General features: G+C 42.4%; 1 protein-coding gene and 1 long non-coding RNA gene across 10 annotated transcripts in view; one reads left to right on the top strand and one right to left on the bottom strand.

The window, feature by feature from the left end:
• Positions 1-3,636: 3,636 nt before the first annotated feature.
• LOC118603970 lies at positions 3,637-6,791 on the bottom strand. The gene is made up of 2 exons (XR_004951538.1): positions 6,153-6,791; positions 3,637-4,254 (listed from the first exon to the last, which is right to left on the bottom strand). It is a non-coding gene; the product is annotated as an uncharacterized LOC118603970 (long non-coding RNA).
• A 1,105-nt stretch (positions 6,792-7,896) lies between these two features.
• QKI (QKI, KH domain containing RNA binding) overlaps positions 7,897-25,935 on the top strand; it is a 127,367-nt gene continuing 109,328 nt past the window's right edge. For 2 of the 9 annotated variants that reach the window (XM_036223496.1, XM_036223503.1), the window contains exon 1: positions 7,898-8,171. In XM_036223496.1, coding sequence (XP_036079389.1) covers positions 8,030-8,171 — 142 coding nt within the window. In that variant the 5' untranslated portion in view covers positions 7,898-8,029. Of the gene's footprint in view, positions 8,172-8,838; positions 9,462-25,935 lie in introns of those variants that run through there. The other 7 variants (XM_036223485.1, XM_016128088.2, XR_004951542.1 and 4 more) reach the window with 5 other exon arrangements.

Below are 25,935 nucleotides of genomic sequence, written 5' to 3' on the forward strand. Positions count from 1 at the left end.
CACCTGCACACAGAGATGATCCTCACACCGCCTGTCACGGCTTCGGCGCGCGCGTCCCCACCGGCACCTCGCTCCGGGCCCCCGCTGTAAACACGGAGCCGCAGTTCGGAACCCCGACACGCGAAGTGTCACTCGTTTCGCTGTGCTACATTCGATCTCCATCTAAAAACAACAATGCTCGCTCCCGGCGGATGACGAGAAAAATACAGTGTAATTAATGCCAGTTAATCAAGCTGGCGGCCCTTGAAGATCTATAAAATGTAACTGTAACACAGTCTTACAGATGGGCTTGGGCAGAACGATTAGGAAGCAGTAACTGCTGGCATCATCAGTATTACTCGTGGGTTCGGCAGGGGCACGTGAAAGGCTGTCCAGGGCTGGGGAGAGAGAACAGATTCTGTGGTGTGACATACACGGAGGTCACCGCAGCAGGAGGACAAACCGTCTCCCAGCTCCAGTAACAACCGCCTGTCTATTAAAACATTGTTTGGCAGAAAACAGAAAGCAAAACCGGAGACTTTGGTATTTCGTTGTCACTGGGTTAGCATGATTTCTATACACGCTCTTTCTAAATGCGAATAGATGCCCAAAGAGCCTATTACATATTTTAGACAAAAGAAATGATCCCTTTTAAAATGTTGCAATTAGTAAAAACTAGTGAACTCAGGTTTAAGGGACAGGAAGATGTGAAAGAACTTTCTGTGTAAATAAACTGACACACAGGTAATATTGAAAATGTTTTTAACAAGTGGTGTGGCCGGAGCACCCATGACGGGGGCTGACAGCTGGGTGGGGGCAGGGCGCCAGGCATTTTGCTTTCCGTTGCTGGTTCTGGGGTTCCCAGGGCTCCGGGGGAGGGCTGGGCCGCAGCTGAGAACTATCAGCTGATAAAGCTGTACTCCTGTGTACCGGCTGAACATTGCTGCTGTGAATAACTGCGTTTAATCTTTTATCTCATAAGTAATAAAGTTAAAATGATTCTGATAAAATGCCATTGCTAAAGAAGCCCCTTTCGCGTTACCACGAGAGGTGCTCGTTTTCAGGCCTGTTACACGTTCGGGTGACGGTAGATGCTGTGATCCCGTCGGCCCAAACACTAAGTTTCTTGCGGAGTGAGACTTATCTGGCACTCCAGAATCCTCCTCAGGAATCGTCGAATCACACCGTAGACACTGACAGACACCCAGGCCCTCCCTCCTGCTCTGTTTTCCCGTGTCACGGAGGCAAGGGTTTTCAGATGCTGTTATTTACTCAGGTCAGCACTCTGGGCTGTGAGCAGCTTACACAGCTGCTTGTCCTACCTAGAGCCCGAGGATGTTCATGTGTTCCTTTTTGCTTTCGTTCATTGAAACAAGTAATCACTGAAAGCAGCCTACTTGTAAAGTGTTTTAAAAATAAGAGCAGAAAGGAAGGAAGAGGCCTGGTTCCCCCCTACCCCCGGGCAATTTTTATTCACTCCTGATGGCAACTTTCTCCACTAGGAGCTCTAGGCCCAATTTCTTAGGGCTCTATTTTTTATTATGTTGTAATATGTTTTTTAAAAAGGAAGATTCAATTTGATCCTTTGGAAATTATGAAAAATAAGATTTTCAGTTAAACGTAATGTCCAAGGGAAACAAAAACCCATAAATATATGTGTGTGTGTGTGTATATATATATATATATATATAATATATATATATATTTTTTACTTCAGTAAGGTCTGCAAAATTGGACACCCAAAAATTTCAAATACATTTCCTATTGCCATTACAGGACCACGTGTACGTACACAGGATTATCCTAGACACAGAAATTAAATCACAACAATGTCAACTTGCTGATATGGATGAGAACACCTTATTCAGAATCACAGAACTTGAAAAGACATCCAAGATCACTTAGTTTGAATCTCGGATTGGGGTATTATTTACTCAGTGTTACACAGCTCATTAGGATAGAACTAATAAGGCCTTTTTATACCCAGCACAGTGATCTTTTCTCTACATGACACTCGCTGTATTTCAACTAGCTATAACAGCTTAATGTTTGAAAAGATTCAACATCACCATTGGTTAGAAGACTGAAAAAATAAAGACTCAAAAGTAACAGTATTTCAGTCATTAAAACACATAGCTCTCAGGGTACACAATTTCATGCACAGAAGGGCCAGAATCACACTGTAAATCACTTAGGATGTGGAAAGTCTGGTTTGAATCTTGTCCCCAGCATTTACTAGCTGTGTCACAAGAGTCACATCACCGGGTTAACTCTCTGAGCCTAGGCTCCTTAACTATAAGGCAGATAATAATTAACTCAGGGCCTCCGTGTACTCAATGAGGTAATAACTGAAGCGCCCAGCAGTTTGTAGTGGCTCTATAAATGTCAGTCCTTCTATACCTCCCTGGGGGTAGAACTCTGTTTAGAAAACATGAATATACAGAAATCACCAGAAAAATGTAACATTAAGGTATACATTAAATTTTAGTAAAGGATAATGGCATTTGACTAAATGTTTAGGACATGAGTAGGCACTTCCCTTGCTTACAATGCTTACTTAGTTATTTAAAACTAATGCACAGACTATGAATCAAACAGTATCTCTTGAATATGGTAAAAAATCAAATTACAGATTCCTCCTGAAGGAAAAAACAAAGAATCAACACAGTCCAGGGGGAACACTGTGGAAATTGTTTTGCAATCGTAAGACTATGAATCTAGGTCTGAAAGTTGATCAAAACAAAATGTATTTTAAAAATTCTCTCATATTCCTATAATTAAGACAATTATTTTTTTAGTTTAAGTTTCAGTTTAAATATGGAATAAAGATTGGATTACATTTGGGCTGCCTCTTGGCTGAGAATCCTTTTACCTCTAAAGTTTCGTTTAGGGTCAAATGAGCAGAAACCTGACACGGTCAGTTAACATTTAACTGTGCAATGGTTTAAGCTAAATGTTAGTATTACACCTGCAGCCGTCGTGTTAGTGGTATAAAGAGGCAGCACAATTAGCGTTAGATTGGCTGTGGAGAACAGCGCCTTACACTTTACGGACACTGTATTCGCAAGTGAGATATAAATGTGCCTTACTGACCGGAATTCATGTTAACTACTTTTTGATTAATTTCCTTGGATATATTTAAAAAAAAAAAAAAATCCCAAGTCTCGTTCTTATCTATGAACACATTAGCTTGACACTGGAGGCCAAGCAAAATCTGGCATCGACTGCTCCTGATGGGAAATCTTACCCAAAAGCCTCGGATTTTCCCACTTTCTAAATTTGGGTCTATGCCTGTCCTCAGCACTTTTATTGTCTCTTCAAGCCCTAGGTCAAGTCTGCCTCGGAGGACAGCCCTGTCCTGGCGCCCAGGCCTGGAGCGGTGCTCACTGCCATTCCTGGGGTGTTTTGTCTTTATCATTCACTTTTATTAGCTTGTCCCTTGCAGGTGAAATTAACTCTCAGCTAGGCCCCTAAGTGCCTTAGGGCTAATGACCAGTACTCAAATATTTGTTGACTAAGATATTCATATTTAAAATGTGTCAATTGCAACCTTTTAAATAGTACTTGATAAGCCATCTCACCATTCAAAAGGAGACCCAAGAGATCTATTAAGAAAATAAACAAAGATTTATTTTTCAAAGACACCGGGAATGCCTCTTTAAGGAAAATTTAAGGATTAAGATTTTTAGAAATTTGGGGGCAAAAAGCCATCGAAGATTGATTCTTAAGTTCAGGGAATATTTGAGTTCCTGCAAGAACTCCATAATGATGAAAGGGAAAAAAAGTGTGGAATACTATAATTTCCTGGTTTAAATGTCAAGAACAGCAACAAACAAATACAATCAAATTTAAGGGAACAGAAAATACATTATCGCTTGTGGTTAATTACTGATGTTAGATATGGAATCATTTTTAGTGTTGACATATTAGATGACATAATTTCTTACAATGGTAAATGCGATTATAAGAATCTTCAACTGAAAGGTCGCCCATTCATATAGCCTGTGCACATTGTAACGTATGAATATCATATTAAGATATTTTTGTAATGTGTGATCAAAGTTTTAGGGTTTTAAACTTCTTGAAGGTAAGTGACGTAGCCCAAGAATTTTGTACTCTCACTGCACTTATATGTTGGGTAAGGAGGGGTGTAATATAGACCTCGAATGCCTGAGGCCGGAGTGTGACAGAGGGAAGGGAGGAAGCCGAGAACAGGGCACACGTCTGCGGCGAGAGGCATCTGGCTCTGTAAGCCCACCTTGAACGTCGTCTGCCCTACGGATTATGAGAAATAAAAGTCGGTGAGAGTTTTGCGCAGCTCCTGGTGCATGACGAGCACTTAGGACCTCTTTCGAACATATTTGGAATGAGTGCCTATGTGTGCCGCATGCTGTTCTAGGTGCTGGGAATTCCATATAGGACAAAATAATGTCCTTGCCCCCATGGAACTTACAGTGTAGGGGGAGGTAACAGACAAACTTTATATCCACAGACAGAGTCAGGTGGCAATAAAAGCTATGAAAATAACTAGGAGTGGTAAGCAGACAAAAACAGAGGGTGTGTGCGCGCGTGTGTTTGCGTACACACATGCGCTATATTCTATCGGGTGGTAACCAAGCAAGGGTGGGAGGTGGGCTTGCAGGTGTGTGGGGGAAAACTCTGCAAGGAGAGGAAATACCAAGGGCAAAGCCCAACAAACTCAGGAAGAGTTTTTTTACTTTTTCCTAAAGAGATTCATAGAGAAAAACCTGGTTCGGGAAGGGAACCTTGACATAGCACCGTAAGTATTTTCCCCTGGCCTTGGGTCAGGGAGACTCCCCGCATGTTTACTACCTGCCTCTGTGCCCCACTGCTTGGGCTTGGTTAAGGATGGGGGAGGGGCAGGGGATTCCAGGAGCTAGAGCCCACTGCACCTAAGGAAGAGAAGTGGACAAAAGGTCAGCCTGGCAGAAGTGGTCAGAGCACAGGGGGCTCGCAGGCCTCCATGAGGTCTTTGGACTGCTCATTGAAGAGGGGAACCATCAAAAAACTGTGAGCAGAGAGATGAAGCAATCCATGTGCATTTGAAAAGGTAATAATACCTGGTAACTATTATCGAATGCATAATCATAAGAGATTTAACACTCTGGAAATGGGTACTGTCTAACCCAGATTTTAACTGGGATCTGCTTCACCTAGTGTAAGAACCAGGTGAACCATGTGATATTCCAGGTTTTATGGGTCAAAATGGTTGAAATCTGTCAAAAGGCTCAGTGTGACTTATTGGATAGGGTGAGGAGAAGGGCAAAGAACACGGACTTTGAATAAAATATAAATGGATTTGAATACCAGACCCAGGACTTATGAGCTGTATAGTCTTGCAAGTTACTTAACCCCCTTCTCCTTGGGGGATAACAGCATAACCTAAGCCACAAGGTCAAACTGAAGATTAAATGAGATATACAGACAGAGCATTTAGCACAAGGCCTAGGAGCTTAATATAGAAGTGAACCAATTAAGAAGGGAGACTGAATCTTTTACACTAGCGTATCAAATAAATAATTTACTACCCAAATGCTTTAAAACTACTTATCAGTTAGCTAGGTACTGAAGAAGGTGCATACTTTACTTCAGTTTTTAAAGAGACAAAAGCTTTTTGATCAAATTACTATTCCCTGCATTTACACAATTCATTTTTTAATCAGTACATGAATATTCTATGGCTCTATTAACAACAATGGATGTTGCATAACTTAAAATATTGAGAGTTAAATGTTTTTAGCTTTGTCCAACAAGGCAATTTCATTTCCTCTAATGAAGTAGCTTTATTTTATAAACGAACTCACTGTGTTCTTCAAAAAAAAGAGGCCAGAAGTTACTTGCCACTAGAAAGTATTTGAAATTTACTTAGTAGCTTCAATGTAACTAAATCTTAATAGTCTAAAGAATTTGTTTAAAGCAAAATTTGACCAAAAAGACCGAATTACGTTCAGTCAAAACAGTAGACATGCTTAACAGAAAATCTCAGGCACGTCTAACTTTCCCAGTGATCAGTTTGATAGTAATTTTGCCCACATTGTTAATTGAACATGTCAGAAAGGGCTTGCAATAAAATGCAGATTTAGTGACTGACGGAATTCCGTGAACCAGAGAACTACATTGTTGCTCTTCGGAAAATCCTTTCCCAAACTAACCTAAATACTTGAAATCCATCGCACTGCATGGAAAAAGCTCTTGCGCACTGTATGATTATTTTCGCAAGTTTGCAAGTAGAAATGTTGACTTTCGATTTTCAAACTGGGCACAAGGCTCTCTTTATTCCCCCATCTCTGTACTGTGCCTGCATTTTATTACTGGATTCCGACGCCATCACGAAGCAGCACACGCCGTTCACGCTGCGCAGAACTTCCCGGCCCGCGGTGCTCATTCCCCACCCGAGCGGGCGCCCGGGATAACGGAATGCGGCAACGCAGCACACGCTGTCCCCAGAGGCGCGCGCGCCGCTCGGACAGGGCACTGCGCGGGCGGCGGCGACACCGTCGGGGCGACGAGGGACGCCCACGCGGGACCCGCCGCTGCTCAGGCTCCTTCCCGCCGGGCGGCTCTCGAAACCCGAGACCGCAGGGACATTTAGGGGTCGTCGTGCGGTCCCAGCAACCACACGGCAGCAGTCGGAGCCCACTGCAAACCTGTCCTGCGGAGGAGGACCCCGGGCCGCACAATCGTTACAGCAGGGCCCGAGAGCGACTAGGCGTCCGCTTCCCGCCCTGCCCCCGCAGCTCGGGGGCTGACGCGCCCCACACCCAGCGCCGAGGCCCCGCGCCCAGGCTGGCTTTCGCCCCCGCCAGCGAGCCCCCTCCCCGGCCCCGCCCCACGCAGGCGCGCGGCAGGCCCCGCCCACTCCCCTCGCTCGCCGCGCCGGGCGGGGGCGGGGCGACCCTCGGAAGGGGCGTGGCCGCCGGCCTCGACGCGCGCACGCGCTCTCGCCCCTTACGGCTACGTGTCGGGCCACGTGACGCCCACCCCGACAGTCCCCCGTGAAGCAACAGGACGTTAAAAAAAATTTAAAAAAAAAATTGGGTGTGGGGGGAGGTATCGAGAGGGGGATGAGCGCTCCTTAAAACACGATAGTAACGGCAGGCGAGGATGGGGCGAGCGCAGCCGAGCCGCGTCGTGCCGCGGACGCCGCTCGCCCGGCGCCGCCGCCCGCCAGCCCCGCCAGCCGAGCCGGCCGGAGCGCGAGGTGGCGCGGCCGTCGCCCCCGCCCCAGTCCCAAGCACCGGCGCCCGCCGCCCCACACCGGCCCGGCCCTGCGCCCGGCGCCCAGGCCCCGCGCGCCGCCTCGGCCGCGCCGCCCCCCCGCGGGAGGGAGGCGGCGGGGCGCGGCCCCGGGCCGGGCGGCGGGGGGCGGCCGCGGGAGGAGGAGCGTGCCGGCCGCCCCGCTAACGGCCGCCCTGCGCGGCCCCGCCCGCCGCCCGCCCCCGGCCCTCCCCGCGCGCCCCCGCCCGCCGCTGGCAGCGCCGCCCGAACTGGGGCGAACTCCAGCGCCAAGTGAGTGAGGAGGCGGCGGCCAAGAGCAGGAGGAAGAGGAGGAGCGCAGTCAGAGCGCGGCGGCGGCGGCACAGGCGGCCGCGGGGACCAGCCCGGAGGGACCCCGAGCCCGCGGCACAGGCGGCGGCGCGGCGCAGCGGGCGGCAGCAGCCGAGCGAGCGGCGGCGGCGGCGGCGGCCCGGCTCCTCGTCGTCCGGCGCCGAGCGGCCCGCGCCCGCACTCGGCCCGCGGAGACCCGCCTCCCGCCCGCCGGCCTCGTGAGGGACGCGCCGCGCCGGCGGCCGAGGAGCGGCGGCGGGCCGGGAGCGCGGCGGGCCGGGAGCGCGGCGGGCGGCGCGGCGGGGGCGGGGAGAGCGCGGCGGGCGCGCGGGCCGGCCGCCCCGGCGCGGGAGCCGAGCGGAGCGGAGCGGGACGCCGAGTCCCGAGCGGCCGGCGGCCGGGGCTCCCCGCCCCTCCCTGCTCTCGGGCGGCGGCGGCGGCGGCGGCGGCGGCGGGCGGACTGAGCTGCGGAGCCTGGAATATGGTCGGGGAAATGGAAACGAAGGAGAAGCCGAAGCCCACCCCAGATTACCTGATGCAGCTGATGAACGACAAGAAGCTCATGAGCAGCCTGCCCAACTTCTGCGGGATCTTCAACCACCTCGAGCGGCTGCTGGACGAAGGTGAGCGGCCGCCCGGCCCCCGCGGGCCCCCCCCCCCCCGGGACCACCCCCCGGGGCCGGGGCCGGGGCCGGGACGCGGCGCCCGCCGGCGTGTGGGGCGGGCGGGAAGGTCGCGCCCGGGGACCGGCAGGCCCGGGCGGGGCGCACGGAGGCGGCGCCGAGGCCGGGCTTTGGGGCGCGGCGGGCGGGCCGGGGCCGCGGTCGGCGGCGCGGGCGGCCCCCGCCGGCGGGACGCCCCCCGGAACCCGCACCCCGCCGCGCCCCAGCGCCGCCCGAGCGGCTGCGCTGGGCCGGCTGCGGGGCGACCCCCGCGCCCCGGCTTCCAGCCGCGCCGGCGAGCTCCGCGGGCCTCCCGGGGAGGAGCCCGGCCCCGCGCCCCGCGGGCGCCTGAAGGACACCGGCCGCGGGGCCGCTGCCGGGGGCGCCGGGGCCCCCCGCGCGGGGCCTCCGGCGGGGGCCCTGCGCCCCGGCGCCGAGAGCAGCAGGTAAACGGGCCCCGAGGGGCGCCGCGCGCCAACTTAGAGGACTTCACGGGAGACCGAAAGTAACGCCGATTTCGCCGAAGGCGAGCACAAAATGACAGCAGAAAGCACTTTTTGTCCTTTTGTTTGGGGAAGCGAGAACAGTTCGGGAGTTTAACTTCACTTTGGGGGGGGCGGGGGGGGCGGCACGAAATCCCGCGAGGACGAATGCTGACCGGAATCCCGAGTTCGGAAGAACTTCGGCGGAGAGCTGCTCCCGAGGACGCCGCCGCCTTAGTTTGTAGGACGGGAGGTGAAGACGTCGGAAAGGGCGAAAATACGAACGAGGGAAAGTTTGCAGAAAAGCCGCGTCGGGGTAGGGCTGTGGGGAGCGCAGAATGACAGCGTTCGTTCTGGCCAGCTCGGGGATTTCTTTACAAGTTCTTGTAGCAGTGACCCGGAGGATCCGTCCCTATAGCCGTGAATTTTTGTCAACTCCTAGAGGGAAAATATGACCAACAGAAAAGTCTGTTTTGAAAATCGAGTAGCAAGGAGTTTCTTTTTCTGTCTAGAAGCATCACCGAAGGACTGTTGAAAGAAAACCGAAAACTGTTTTTATAGACATGAACAATGGATCTTAGATTTTTCACGACAGTCTCGGGCTTTATGCAGTAGAGCTGGGGAAAAGGAGTCCGAAGCTTAGAGAGTTGGAATGTCACTAAGGAACAAAAGACCGGAAGTGTTTCCGTGATAAAAGATGGTTAAAGAAGAATCCAGGAGCTTTTGTTGTCATGAAAGTCATAGAAACCATTTTGAAAGGACAAAACAGGTATTACTGTCTTCGTTCCATAGCTTAAACATGCCGCAGCAACCCACATTGACGTGGGCTTTTCCGCACTGTTGAAACAGCAAATCTGTTACTTTCAAATTGCTCCAGAGAAAACTTGAGCTGTCCCTTTAAGGGGTTCTGCTTTTCCTATTTGTGTTGGCATTTGAGAGATTGTGGAGGCAGAAAACTTTCTGGAATGTCAAAAAAAAAAAAAAATGCTGGAACTCTTAAACCGAGTATTTCCAAATATGAGCGCTAAGGGGCGCCAGTTATTTTTTATTTTTTGCAGAAGAAATGTTTGGAGCAAAATGTGTAACATACTCAATCTGACCTATATTAAATTTAGTTGAAATTTACATCATAGTAGGTCGTTTCATTTGTCAATCTGTGCCCATATATGTATTTACAAACATCTAAAACGTTCTCTTTAAAATTACTAGGACAATTTTATTACATTTTAAAAACATTTTTTACTGGCATATTTTGGGGAAATTAAAACTTTAAGTAGTATTAATAAAATTTTGCCGTTTTTTTTTTAGTACAGTTTAGAAGGAATCTTATAGATAAGAACAGTAGGTCATGATGATATTTAGGATTTAAGTTAAATTTTATTGTTCGAATTGAAATGTTGAGTTCAGACAGCATAAGGGATTATAAAAAGCTCAGACATATTTTTATTTTATGGGTACTATTTAAAAAAATAAGTGTATCTGATTAGTTCTAAAAGACTTCTCACTTACGTGTTTATGTTGATCTAAAACCTCTAAACAGTAATTTGATTGGTTCTCTGTTAGAAAGTTTCTAACCTTTGGCTTCAATAATTTTAAACTTCCAAATGTTGAATTCCAGTTATGTCATTATCTCTAACAACTGTTTGTTCGTTTCTCTCTGGTTGGAAATAGTAACCATTTCAGTTTTAAATGTTGGGAGACTACTGGTTGAGGGTGATACATTCTAAGTAATATTTTTTTTCTTTTTCATGTTGTTTACTCCATTAATGTTAAGTCTCACTTGAGTTTTAGCCTTTTCAACTCCCCGGCATAAAGATGGCCTCTGCATGGTAGCTAGGATGTTTAAAATGGACATCATATGAAGGCTAGGAAGTTTGATTGTTGGTTTTTTTGTTTGTTGGTTGGTTTTTTATCAGACCAGTACAAACATGCAGGAAAAGGGGCTATTCCTTAGTGTGGATTAAGCTGCTTCCTCTAATTGTTAGCCTTATTATAAACTTAATTGACTTAAAAATATTGGTTTCTGAAGTGCATCATTTTTTTTTTCTTCATGCCGGATGATTTAATTCTGAAATTTGGCAAGTTGTGCTTTACCCTTTTGTGGCCTGTCGTTGTCCAAAAGAAATTAATCATGACATGTTTGTGGTTAGGAATTACATTTTTCCTTTGTCCATAAGATTGGCTAAAAAATTCTTTTTAAATTTAGATAAAACTCTACATTTCATTTAAGTGATTAATCAAGTTGAGATACTGTACTTAGATATATTTTGAAATTCTGTTTAAAAATATTTTTCAAAAGTAAGTTTTTTAAAAATTTGTCTTTTGAGAATTTTTATTTGGCTAGTTACAAATTTGAGATGCATGTATGCTAGATTTTCTTAGTTGATTAAAACCTGAATACTTTAGATGAGTATTTTAATTCCACGTCAAGTTAATCATTATCCTCTATTTTTGACTGCGGACCATGGACTATCTTTTTTGTTTTGTGGTTTTTTTGTTGTTTTGGGGGAATGGGAGACAGGGGTTGTCAGACTTTCCTCCCAAGTCTCTTCAGCATGGTTGCTTTTTTAAGTTGTGAGTATATTCTAGGTTGGCACAGTCATATAAAGGATGTAAATTCAGTTGATAATCCCAGTACTTAAGAATCTTTCATTGAAGATGGAGATGATTACAGATAAAACCGGGGTCTTAAAGTCTTAAACTGCGCTCTCCAGGGAGTTTTCAGCTGAACCTTGGGACCATCCATGGGAAAGGGTAGTTAGTTACTACAAGGTTTTTTGTTTTTTTTTTTCTTTTTTTAAACAAAATCCTTTCTTTGTCATGAAAATGAAACTTAGGCAACAACAATGCTTGAATGAAAACTGTTTTTATAAAGTATTGCAACTTAGAATTGAGAAGAATTTTATTGAAAAATAAAATCAATTTAACTTAAAAATCCCAGGGGAAAATGGAGAGCTAAGGAGTTTAAAATGAAGTTTTGAGTTTTTAATTTTTAGGCAAAGGGGGTTGAAAGCTGCTGATATAAAAAATAACAAATATATGGTTTATGAAGAAAGCCAGATTAAATCTTTTTATTATGAATATCTGCAAAATTAGCGTGTGGCTCAGAAAAACTGAGCAAACATGTTAGATTCTCATTACTGACTTGAGAAAATGCATTTTTCTTTTCTTGTGGTCTTTTTTTTGGGGGGGGATAATAGATTTTCATTTTGACCTTAACTTAGTTTTTTCTCTGCCCTCTCTCTCTCTCTCTCTTAAAAATGGGGCAAAATTATTTTAAATGAAAACCTGCATTGCTAGTTAACATTTTTCCAGGCTAATTTTTTTTTTTTTTAGCTTACAACGCATTCATTGTTGACTGCATTTTACCATGTTTTCTAACATTTCAATTTTCAATTTTTATTTATTTTTTTTTTTGAGAAATCTTGTTTGCCTACAAAAGCTTTGGTTTAAAAATTCAGTGGCTTTTGGTATTGAGAGGACTCTTGCTATATAAATTTGTTACAGTTCTAGGGTTTTAAAGAAGCATCGTCGACAATAGTCTATCTATAACAAACAAATTTTACTAAAGTTAAAATCTGTTCTGTAGGAGCAAAGAGTTTGCTTTTGTCCGCAAGCCCTTTGAGTTAGTAAATAAGAAGGAAGCCAATGTTTATAATCGGTCGTTTTTTCTATTATCCTTTTCTCTCTTCACCCAGGAGGTGTCACCAACTCTGTAAATGGTGGCGATGAGCGTTTGTATAATGGGTCGTTTATTCAGCACTCATTCTGTATGCTGAATTTTGAAGCTTAACTCTTCCACAGGCAGAACACATGTTCAGAATGCACATACGTACTATGAGGAAAAGGTTATTCCTTTTTCTGCATCCAGTTTACATGTGTTATAGTAAAAGCTGTGCTCTCAAGGATGTATCGTAATCGAGTTAATCAAAATAGGTCTCTGCTAATAGCATTTACTAGTGTGTTTGGTACGAGCATCTTTTCGTAAATGGCTTTGAGAATTTGGTGAAACCAAGTGAATTTGACTTCTTAAATGTTTTGTACATGTGTTTCTTTTAACTCTTAAGTCACTGTCCTGAAGCTGATTGAAGCGCGTCAGTTCTCCTTTTGAACAAGTGGTTTTAGTTTGCTTTTTAAGGGGAGTAGATCCTGCCACAAAACGCATGAAGTGTAACAAACCCCATCCCGTCTGCTTTCACCTCACCTTTACCGAATGAAGCATGATTCAGATGCTCCTTTTTTGAGGCCAATATACTTAGATATGTAAGGTTTTTGTATTGCTTCATTTGTTGACTTGGTTTGAAAGAACGACTCGAGTTTGATCACAGGGGCAGCTTTTTATAACCTGATGGGAACCACTTTTTACGTGTGAAAGTCCATGTACTTAATGCCATTCCATTTACGATGCTGTGCTTAGGAGTAAAGCTCGGCTTTCTCTGGTGGAGATGCAAAATGCTCTGCTGCTGTTGGTCTTATTTGTTAAGTTGAGAAAAGCCCTCGGAGCAGCTCCCTGCCATCGGCCTACCAGCTGCTGTGAAGACACCCCAGGGATCTGTTTCAAGGCCACGGATGGGGGCGGTGCCTGGTCCCGTGTCACAAAGTCCTGATTGGAATTACGTCCGCGATTTTATTCACGTGATTGACAGGACTTTATTATTGCATTGGAACTCCTCCTCCTGACATTGAGATAGTTCAGTGTGAATTTTAAAAGCAGTAAGGTACTGTCCCCTTATACTCCCTTTAAAAATTGACCTTTCAGTTTTGGGTCCCAAAATGGCTACATTGTTTGATGTTCAAGTAAGATTTTTATAGCTTTATTTTCATTTAACAGCAAAAATAGTATCATGTTTTTCATAGTACAGTTTGTTTTACGGGATTTGTATAAATTTTGGGGTAAAAAAAATTAATATTTCTCCTTCCATCTTCTAAGTTCTAGTTGGACTAAAAAATCAAATTAACAGGCAGATTAACAGGAAGAAATCAAATTTTAATACAGGCGCATGGGGAATTCACATAAACGTGAACATTCCAAAGACAGTGAGGCAACACTGGGCATACATGACATTTAGATAAAGGGAAAAGGGGGGTGTGGGGGCAGGGTCTTAGATTTCGGAAGTGAGAATGTGTGCTTTACAGGTAGTTGAGGAAGAGCAGAACACACCTGGCAGGCGAATTCTTGCTGGGCGACCTGGACACAATGAGACAGGAGAATCTCCCTGACAGGCACTGCCTGAGGCCTTATTTACTGTACTTAATTCAGATTAGGCGAAGTTGTCATCCTGAGTCCCTTCCTGAAGCAGGTTTTCTCTTGGCCCCTCTTGGGGAGGAAGTGAGGTTGGGCCAAAGGTTCTTTTTGAGTCTTAGTTTGTCAATAACCAGCCTAACATCAAGATCCCAAAAGGCAGCTTCGGGTGGCAAAGCTTTGGTGCCCTTCAACTGTAAATGTGCCCCCGGTCTGTGTCGGGTATTTTTCCCTGTGTCATCATTGCCCGACATGGAGATATCATCTCTTTCGTGTCTGTCCGTCCTGTTAAAATTAGTGTCTTAAAGGTGCCCACTTCATAGCCTAACACATGTGCACTCTCAGATATTTGATTTCTAGTTTCTCTAAAATATGAGATTAAGCAAATTATATAATGATTGATGATGATTTGGAGCAATTAGAAGAAAGGGTCCATCTTTTTTAATGATATTTTTAAAAAATCTTAAAATCTTACTTGTAGTATTTGCCTTCAAAGACCTTAATTTTATTTAACTACCATTGATGTGAGTGAGAATTAGAAAGATGTAATTGCTTGAGCAGTAGTTTTAGCCAATCCTTTTACAAAGCATGTTAATCCAAAAGCAGAGAAACATTCTCGGTGCTCATCTCAGCTTTTGAAAGTTTCGGCATTTTGGAATTATATAGGTAAGCCTTTTCCCTAGTCAATTACCTATAAATGTCAACATTCAGCCGATAGGTAGGTCTTGTACGCTGTGCAGAGCACAGTAAATAGGAAACATTCCTGTCCCTAAGTACTGCTTTGATGGTTTTAGTTAGAAGAAAGCTGAGCATAAACTTGTGTGGCAGTTGCAATAATTTAACACAAATAGTAACTTTTTAAACATATGTGTTTCAGGCTAATTTGAAACAGTGCCATAATTTAGAAGACAGATAAATTGAAATTTTAAGTTAACTGAAGCTTAACCCTCTTAAAAAGAGGCTACTTTTCTGCTTTAGTCTTATCAGTGTTTTCAAATAAATCTGTCATGAGATTTTAACAGATACATAGCTGTAGAAGATAAGTGATTTGTCCAGAATTCTTGTAATTAACAAGCAGATAACAATACTTACTGTTTTCACCGTTTTCTCAGTTTCCTGAAGCAGAAATTCTAGTTTGAAAATCCAGCAATCTTGTCAAGTCTAACAGAATAAACGAAATTTTGTTTATAATGTTGCTTCATGTATCGATTCCAACCTATATATTTTATTAAAGTCCATTTTGAGGCTGGCGAACTGAATCAGTTTGCTGTAACATTTCTATTACAGTATCTATCGTAAAGCAGAATTTGTCAGTTGGGATGCTTTTCAAGGGTGTCGAAGTGTCAGAAAAACAAGAAAATGCAGACTTTGGGCCCCTGTTGTCTGGCCACGGCAGGATGGAGAGGGCGCACGTGAGCAGCGTGCACGTGTGTGCAAGCATGCCTGTGTCTGACGGGAAACACGCAGCGCGTGTGCGTTCACACTGGCCTTGTCATCCTTGGGAGTGGGTGCTGGGGGCGGTGGAGTTCCAGAACAAAGTAGGTTTTGGAAGTTATGAATTATCTGCTTCACTTCCAGACTGAAATTATTAGGTATCAGTAGTGGGAAAGAGAGTGGGCCTCAAGTAAACGCCTTGCTTTCTGGCTTTGGTGCAGGACAAGTTATTGTAAAGACTGGACATAATCACCTGGTCAGTTGCAAATTGTGGGGATCCCTTTGCTTTTGAGCTTTTGAGTTTATATAGGAAAATTAAATACCAACAAAAATGTGTAATATACATATATTTTGCTTCACGTAAGGAGAATTAAAAATATCAGGACAGCATGGGATTTCAGAGATGCAGGGCCTCCGAGAGCCGGGGCATGCGTCTTCGTGGTGCAGAGACTGGGGTCTGGGGAGGTTGCTACGTGCCCGCATCACAAGGCAAGGCGGAGTCAGCTGGAGCCAGACCCTCAGTTCTACCTTCCGATCTGTTTAGTGAATGTGTCGCTTTGTAAGTAAAGCTGGAAAAGAAAAGCCCGGAGTCGCTCCACGTGCTGAAAATTGCTGTGGCCTCAAGTTACGAACACGAGGAAAAAGCAAATGGAGGTTTTGTTACTTCTGTGTAGGACTCGTGCAAGTGCTGGTCAAACTCTTGGATTTTAATTTTTTTTTAATGGTAAATCTTTATGATAGTTAAGAGGCTGAAAGTGAGAAAGTAAAGGCATTTTTAGAGGATTTCAACTCATTCACATGGTTCTTAGTAACCAAAGAATAAATAGAGCCTTAGCTCTTGAAAGTAACATGGTACAGATAAATCTAGTCTGTATTTAATATTGTTGCCGTTGTTACTGCAATTACTATTTTTAATTAACTACTCATGCAAAACCAACATTTCCGACTGGAAGATTTACTGTAGAGGTTTAGCGTTGTTAGATGATTCAAGCCAGGGATGTACGCTTGCATCAGGTTTAGACTAGCGTGAGGTGGTAAACAGCCCAGTGACTGAGCAGGTAGGCAACTGGGAAGAGTGGCAGGTGGATGGCGATGACCCGAGTGGCACGGGGTGCTGCGCTAGGTGGCCAGCACAGCCCGCCCCTGACGCCGGTCAGGGGTATGGACGTCTCTCCAATATATTCAAAAGAATTAAGTGTCAACTCCAGCTGTTTGCAGACCTGGGATCTGATCATGACTTTGCAATTAACTAATCAGTTCGGTGATCTTGGACATGATAAAGAACCTCTCTGAACTGAACCTCGGCTTTTTCACCTGTAAATAGAATTATCAATAGTGCCGCTAACCACAAATGAAAATACTGGGAGGCTGGAGAGTATTATATGCAAAAAGATTCTCAAACTGTCAGGAAGCATCATCTAATTTCTGTCAACATTTTTAGGGTGCTTTTGATAGGATCGATAATCAGAACACAAAAGCAGCTTGTAGAGAACGAGAGAAGAAAAGCAAAAAGGGAGAAAGTATATATTTATATGGATGTCAGCCGGATTTTACTTGCAAGAGAATCACTATGGGCATTCCAGTAGTTCAGAAGAAGTTACTTTGAGCTGAAGTCTAGTAAGGTTTTGTGAGAGGTAGAACCTGCGTTGTATTATCATTACTTGGTGCGATTTAATGAGGCGAACGGGAGGGTGGAGGATGTTTTGGAAGGGAAGGTACAGCAGTCTCAGTGGTGACGGGAGCCTGAAAGGCTTGCAGGAAGTGTGCGCAGATGAAGTCATCGGGAACGGCAGATGTGTGCAGAGAAGTGGTGCGAGTTCAGAGGAGAGCCGGAATGCTAGGTCAGGGCTACGTTGTAACGTGCCTCGAGCGTCAGGATGAACGGTCCACATTTTACTCTGTGTGCTGGAAGGAACTGCTCAAGGCTTGGGTGACATGAGTGTGTAGAATATGTGGGTTCAAGGAAGTAGAACGTAGACATAGTGTGAAGAGTTAAGGTAAAGTAATAACAGTATTATGTTTTGAACTTTCTGTATTTTATATTCAAACTCTTGACAGTTTGTAAAAATGTATTATAAATAAAAAGAAACATACACACATTGTTTTTTCTTGCCCACAAGTTACTGTATTCATCCTGCAGCATTGAGAACATGTGCAGCTCATTTGTTTAGCTGTCAGCTCAGTTTGGGTTACTTAGAATTGAACTTTCTCTGAATTAAAGAGATTTGAAAAAACTCTTTGGGGGAATTTTAGGAATTCTTAAGTTGACTTAGAGGAAATTTTATCTCAACCTCACTTATCTATTGATAAATCTACATATGTAAAGTGCAGTGCAGACCTTCTAAGAACTTTACTAACCATTTTATTTACTTTAATTATATTTATATTTCTGTTGATTATTTTAAGTAAATTAGAGATAACTTGTTTGACATTCCATCTTTAAAAATTTTCGTATCGTTAGAAACTAACATTTTCCTGTACAGTGATATCACACTGAGCAAAATGGATTAAAACTATACATACTTATATGTAGGATTTAACCTAAAAGCAATGAATGAACAGGACAAACAAGCAGAGACTCATGGACATGGGCAATAGACTAGTGGCAACCAGAGGGGAGGGAGGAGGGGGGTAGATGGGGTAAAGGAGTCGGATATGTGGTGACAGAAAGAAATCTAACTATGGGAGGGGAACACACGTGCGCACACACACGCACACGCACACACACGCGTATGGCACATATATAAGGCATATATACATATGTGTATATATATGTATATGGCTTATACATACGCCTTACTGTTGCATTGTACACCTGAAACTTACTGGATTTCATTAACCATTGTCATAATAAAAAAAAATCAATTAAAACAAAACAAAACTATACATAGTGTAATAACCGGTCCATATTTAGATGTGCGTGTTGTCCCCAAAATATACCTGGCTCGTACAAACCGGAATCTGACCACTCATTGAATCTGGTTCTCAAATCTTTTTAATCTAGAATCATTTTTTTTTTTAAATGATCTTTATATAACTCCCTTGTCATTGTGCAGTATTGTATCTAGTGCTTTGGAAGTTAGGTCGAAAGGGTTGAGTGGGCTCAGGTGTATCACAGGTGACGCTGTATACTTGACGTCGCATGTCAGGGTGGGGGCCGGGGGAGAGGCACGTGGCGTCTGCTTCCCGCAGTGCAGCTAAGGTTAATACCTGTGTTCCGGTGGCAAGAGACTTATCTTTCCACTGTAAAGTCAGGTATTCCTTAAAAAGTTAAGCTTTCTTTCACCAACAGGGAATATGTTGCTATTCTGAAATGATTTCCTAATGGAAAAGCCAGATAGATGCTCATTCTTATTAATGATTGTTTGGTTCTCAAAGTAAAGCATTGGTTTGCGAGCTGCCTCATATGGTGACTAATGAATTTTTCTGTCTTTTTCAAGATCATCATAATGGGCTCATGGATTTTCATAAACTTATTATATTTAAGTGAATTACAATGATTGTTATTTTTGATGTTCAAATTGTCTGAACTTTGGCCAGTGATACTAACTGGCTCCCTTATCTTTTGAAATCTTTACTTACTGGAACAGCTGTGATGTCCCAAGTACCTTCCCTGCCCCACCGCTGTAATTAGCCATTTCTCCAAAGTTCTTTATAGTGGGAGTGGTGTTAGAGACCAAAATTTAGGCACTTAACGTGTTTTTTTTTTGCTGTCAGGATGAGGTTACATCGAAGCCATTTTCTGTGGACAGAGCTAGCTAGACAGTATTGATTTTAAAACTCGTAAGTTCATGTTTGTATTTTCAATTCAATTTTAACATTACATTTTATTTCATACCATACCATTTTTTTCTGCCAACACTAAAAAACAAAACAAAACATGATTTCCAACAGTGATAGAATTACTTGTTTACTTTATTCTACAACATAAAGAAAATGCTTTCAAAATAATATTTCTAATGACAAACAGTAAAACTAGCTGAATATGTTTTAAACTTTTAAAATACATGTTAGACATGTTACAAATTACAGATACAGCCAACGACTGCCTGTTCTTCTGATTCAGTGGCAGTTTCCTTCTTTTTTTTGGCCCGATTCTATAGTTTTTTTTTTTTTTTTTAACCAAACCTCATTTTCGACCTTATGATATTGTCATTTTTTGGCTAAGTTCTTTTGTTGTACTTTTAACCCATGTTCAGCAGAAATTAGAAGAAACATATACATATATTATAAAATCAGGACTTAGTGTATATGTGTTTTATGGAGATATGATCCAGAAATAGCAGCTGACTGATAAGGAGAAGGTTGGTCTGCTTAGGCTAGCCCTTTCTATCTTAAGCATGAAGGGCAAGAAAGGAACGTAGAGGCAACTTGTTTTAATTTAGTGAATTCTGAATAATATTGGTAAAAAAAAATAAGTGTAGCTTTTTAAGCTCTTGAAGTCCTGTGAGAGAGAGCAAATCTCTAGGTAGAAATTGAGTATTGAAATCTTATTTCTGAGCAGTTGCAGAATCTCTACCGCCAAGTCTGTGTCCTTCAGAACTTGTAATAGTAAGGAAGTTGTGTCCCAGCAGATGGAGATATTAGTACACAAAAGACAGTGTTTGGTGATTAAAATGCGCTGAGAAATAACCCTTCTGCCAGGGTAGAAGTTTTCCCTCCTTTGAATGATGAGGAGAGTTGATTAGTTATATGGCTGATAGCAGTTACTGAATTTAATACTTGGGGTGGCATGTAAATCAGGTGTGATTTTTTTTTTCTTTTTTTTTTTTTTAAGAACTGGTCTTAGAGACCATATATGTTAGTATGTTGACTGTGTAAGATAGGACTGGTTTAAGACATCTAATTGATTACAGCAATTTTCTGAAATACTCCTTCTGCCTTTACAGCTTGGTTGTTTGAAGAAGGGTTTTGTTTATTTTGGCAGGGGACTGAGTCAAGTCTGTTTAATGGTATTTTATTTGTGTGTTATCTTTGCAATTCTAAAGTCTTCAACTAGGCGATTGATTTTTGTTTATTAAGTCAGAAAAAAATGTATGCCATAGTTTATTAAATGTTATATGGAGAGGAAGTTCTTTTGGGGATAATAGTTTTATTGTAGTAGTAAAATATTATCAGCAGTAAAAAGGCAATCTTATCTCACTTTATTATTATAGTTTATAGCATTCCTTGTCAGTTTTTTTAGTTAGGTAAATATTATATGTTTTGCTTTAAAATAATGTCTGACAGCTGTTGAAGAAATATTGCTTACTTAAGGTCCTTCTTAGATAAGATTTGGAAGTATGTGTTTTTGTTAATAATTAACACATTTAAATTATATCTAGTTACTGAGGTTCTTTTAAATTGCAAAGTCAGTTTTAAAATGACTTTTTTCCCTCAATCACTTGAACTCAGACTTGGGAGAAGAATGTATTTGTCCTTTTTCTTTATAATGTATAGGATCAGAGGAGGAAAGGTCCTGTGGTACCTTTGTAGAACTGATCATTTTCACTCTCCTCTCCACCCTCTGTTCTTTTTCTTCCGTTATTCCTAAAGTGTAAAGAATGGAAGGTTCTCCCGTTTCCAGTGCGCCTTTGGCCGCAGTGTGACCCATGGTCTCTGCCTCCTGGGGAAGGCGGTGATGGCGGCCAAGGCAGCAGAGCTGGTGCCTTTGACTCCTAATTGGAATTTTTTTTTTCCAGAGAAACTTAGGAAAGGCCAGTTTTGTACATATATTTTTAAGATTGTTTCTTATAGTCATTTGAGAGTGTATGAGTTTAAATTTCTTCCTCCTAGCAGTCATTAAAAATGTGTTATAAAGAAACAGACACATTTATTTTATTCTTACAAGTATTCATCTCATGGAAAATCCTTAAAATGCATCAATTAAAAAATGAAAATCACCCAAAATTCAGTGACAATCATTCTTAACATTTTGATGAAATTTCTACTAGTCTTCCTCCCCCCGCCCCCCATTTATGGATATAACAGAATTCAGATCCCGTTATTACTGTGTGTGTGTGTGTGTGTGTGTGTGTGTGTAAATACATTACATCATGAGCATCTTCCCTTGCCTTTTCATTTTCTTCAACAGTATATGGTAACGTAGTTCATCTTACAGAGTGTATTATAATTTACTAGACTGTTCTCTGTGAATATAACACTGCTTTCAGGAAGCTTGTGTGATGGTATCAAATGGTTTCAGAAGTTTATTACTGTTTATAAAGGCTTAGGTTACTAAATATTGTAACTGGGTCCCGTGAATACTAAGTTATTTTTACAAATTGATTAATTGGAAGTCAGCGTTCTATGCTGCAATCCAATAGAGTAATTACTATCGTATGACTTGTACTTTTTGAGTGATGTTGGAATTGTATGTTTCACATATTAGTTTTTAATAACATACTGAAAAGATTTTATTTGCAAATATTTGAATGCATACTCTGTGTAAGATGTCATAAGGGATACCACTGAGCTTCACACTCATTCCTTGCCTTCAGGTTGTCTGAGCAGTTGGGTAAATGGTACATACTATTATTAGTCACATAAACATAGCAAGAGAGGGCTGCAGACTGGTGTTACAGGCCACTGTAGGCTGGAGAGGTTATGGAATGTTTCAGAAAAGGTACAATTTCACTTGGCTCTTGGAGGGTAGATAGTGTTGAAGTAGGGAACAGGTAAGGGAGTAGGGTTCCAGACACAGGGAACGCTGTCTTTGAATATGAGAACATTCCAGTAGGAGACAAAGGAATTCTCTGCTGTAGACAGTTTTCAGTGCCTGAAGTTTAGGTTCTGTCCTGTTGGTAATGGGAGGCCCACTGAAGACTTTTCTTTTTATATCTATTTTTGTCCCCCCCTTTTATTTGCCCCCGTGCTTCTGTTTAGTTATATGTAAATGTGATAGATTATTGTGCTCACTGTATATTTTCAGATTTTTTTTTCTTGAGCTCCCCACCTTCCTGTATTTTGCTCCTTCTATTTTGACTGTGTTTTATCTGCTTACTCTGGCTTTCTATTCTGTTTTATTAGTACATTCGGATTTACTTAATTTTAGTTGCTTTCTGTATGTGTATGTTGGCGAGCGTGTTGGGTTTCGGTGCATGCAGGAAGAAGAAGTACCCCTGGATGAGTTAGCGTGCGAGTTCTAGAACTGGTGAGTCTTGGGTCTGTGCTGCAGATGGGTTGCACGCATATCTTGGTCTGTGGGTGGCATGGGTCTTGCCATATGCCAGCCTTTCATGGTCCTCTCGTTTTGCTTTGGCTCTAATGACCTGAAAGACTGCAATTTTCCTTGGGACTGGAGAGATGGAAGGTGGGCTGACTTAACTCTGAACTGGGGGATGCTCTAGGGAAGTGTCTGCGAAGCGCGTTCCACGCCGTTCTGGCTTCCTCGGCGGTCTTGAGAGCTCAGGGTTCTGTGGTCACAGTGCTGCACACGACTCGCCTTCGTGGACTCAGCAGGTGCTGCCGGCGCCAACATCAGGATCTGCAGTGAGGAAAGCTTAACGCGGCTGATTTAACTGAGCTTTTTCTGAAATTTCTTGAGAAAGGAATGCCTTTTTTTTTTCTTTTGGAAATAATGGTCTAAGGATGCATTATGGGAAATGATGGACAGAGGGTTGGGAAGAGCCGTGGATCCTGGGCAGGAGTGGGGAGTGGGGTGGGGTGGGGGGCGGGGAGTAGGGCTTAAGTGATAATTGTGTGGAATCTTAACTAATTTTTGAATGAGAATGCTGATTCAGTGAGATCAAAGTACCCTTTGGGAAAAAATAGTTAAATTTCATTTAGTTTGGGATTACTTCAAACTTCATTTGAAAGGAAGCAAGGAAAAGTGCTTTTAAATATGTAACAATTGAGGCGCAGATGGTTTCAGTAGTGAATTTTGTTTAATTCACTGTATTATTTAAATAAACAAGCTCGAACTTGGTGTTTAAAAAGATATTCTCAAAATAAGAGAAAGCCAATGTAGAATCCTAGTGACTTAAATGTTAAACTGAACTATACTTTAAAATAGATGTGCACAGAAAAATATGTTGATGTTCTAACATGTGCCTGGCTTAAGCTAAACTTTTTAAATTTGGAAATTTGTAAGGTGAAGAGAAATTGTAAAATTTTGAAAATAAAAATATTTATCTTTGTTAGATTGCAGTCCTTTTGTGAGGTGTATAAGTCAGTAACCAGTTGAGTGTTTTCTGTGAACTTAGTTTTAATCTGAATATGAGATAGTTGCTCTCTGTATTGTTACAGAGTCATTTAGTTGTAGAATAAAAAGTTTCGATGACATTTAGTTTGCAGCAGCCTTTGAAAAGAGGGAAGTACAAGGATGGGTGATAGAATAGCATTTCATCTGTAACGGATCTTAGAGATCACAGTTCAGTCCTTTCATTATATATAAATGCAGTTCATTTAAATAGGGTATGAAGAATTTTTATATGTTTAAAGCCATCGGTTTCAGAACTTGTAGCTCATTTGGCTTTTGTGACTGAAATATATCCGTATGTGATGTCATTAGCCAGTCAGAGAATACCTCTGGGCCTGATCCCCTCCCTCTATGGAGAATACCGTCATGGCCGATGCTTCGCGTAGTGTGGCTACTTTCTGATGTGAATCATCTTAATTATTTTAAGTTTTATTCCATTGCTTGAAATATCTACCCAGGGTATCTTTAACTTTTCCTCTAATGAAAAAATTAAGCATCTAATGCACAGAGTGATACTGCCATGAAGCTGGTGTTTCTGAGACTAAGCCTCTCCTGGACTCTCCTAGACTCCTGGCACTTTGCATTTGCATTTCAGGCAGGCCTAGTCTGGTGTAGGAACAGTTTAGTGTGTATTTGCATAAGACATTTCACTGTGCATATTTTACACAACATAAATATTTTAGAATTATTCGTTAGAGTACGCTGATCATTTCCTCTACTTCTTTGTAGATGCAGATCGTTTGTCCTAGAATAATGTGATGAAAGTCTAAGATAAAAGTGAGAAAGCCACTTGTCCTCCGAATACTCAGGTGTTAGATTCGGTCATTGCTGCACTAATACTTAGTCTTTCTGTGTGTGTATTCCATGCAGGTTGTCGTTTTATAGGCTGGTGTAGGCTTACCTGCATTTTTGAATGGTGATTAAAAAACACTTTGCTGTTCTTTTATAAATCTTGAATAAGAGAAAATATGAAAAAGGGCAGGGAGTAGAGAGGTAAATGGATCCTGTAAGAGAACGACAGTCATTAGGGGAGATGAAAATAAGATCTGAGCTAGAGAATCTTAATCTTAGGTTTGTTTTCAGGTGACAGGAGAATTTATTTTACATGGTGGCAAGAGATATGGGAGTCTCTTTTTCCACATTTCATTATTATTCAGGGACTAACACCTTTGATTTTCTTGCTGAAATATGTTAATTGGACATGATAGTAAGAGAAGTTTTGTACATGGGAACGACAGATATGTCTCAAGGTGTCCAGATTCGAATACTAATTTTTAGTTACCTAATTTGTGGATCTTTGAAGGCGGGATGGCTTGGAGCCTGGGAAGGGGGCAAAGAGTGAAAGGCTCTGAGCAAGGTGTGGTCCTTGAGAGTCTCCTCAGAGTGGAAGTCTTTGCTGAGGATCCAGTGTCTCTTTGTTAATATTATTTATTGAATAACAGGTACATATATCCCAACAGTATAAATACGAACCCAAAAAGTTGGTAAAAATATGAATCAGGAAAGATATGTATCTTAATTTTTTAAATGCTGTATAGACGTATATTTATATAACTGAACAGCTAAAATCAAAGTTTCATGAAATAATATTTGTATTGCCCACAGTGTAATCTAGTATTTTCTTGTATTTCGTTTGAAAATTGCTGGTTGTGACTAATTCTGTAGGTTTAATGGGTTGTGACCTATGTAGTTTTAGCAGAACTGCTGTTGACTCCTGCTATGATATGGGTTTCAGTACTGTTTCCGCAGACATTTTTGCTTTAATCCAGCAGCTTGCCCGGTGCTGGGATACGACGCTGAGTAGGTCTTGTTCAGGCCTCGAGGAGCCACGCAGTGGTATGGAAAGAGACGTGAGAGGCGCAGCCCCGCACAGTGCTCCCGCTGTGGTGGAGGGGGCCACGTCATTTCCCAGCAGAAAGATGCAGATTTCTTCTCAGCTCACATGTTACGTAATCTCATAATTCCTCTGATTACAGGCTCCACTTAATACGCAATTTAGTTCTCTTGTTTTCCCCCGTGCAAATTCTAAAATGAATACTGTCAAATTAATTTTTTAAAAAAGATTTATGAATTTTTGGTGGATAGGCCAAGTTTGTAAAAGTGTTCATTTTATAGATAACCTTTACAAAAATCTAAATCACACAAATGACTAATATAGTTATCTTAAATATATCTTGGTAAGTAGCTTTAACTCCATTTTTTGAGAAATACTATTTATTTTCCTTCCAAAGCTTATATCCTGACTTATTAAGATGTGGGGAAGGAGTGTCATAGAAACATGAACATACGTATCTTATGATTACCTTTACCATTGGCTCTTTGCCCAGATAGTGAAAGGTAAGCTACAAAATAAACCATAAACTTTCAAATTATGGAATAAAAGATACT

The sequence above is a fragment of the Rousettus aegyptiacus genome, unplaced genomic scaffold (genome assembly GCF_014176215.1).
Source record: "Rousettus aegyptiacus isolate mRouAeg1 unplaced genomic scaffold, mRouAeg1.p scaffold_m13_p_1, whole genome shotgun sequence".
In the NCBI taxonomy this organism is placed as follows: Eukaryota; Metazoa; Chordata; class Mammalia; order Chiroptera; family Pteropodidae; genus Rousettus; species Rousettus aegyptiacus.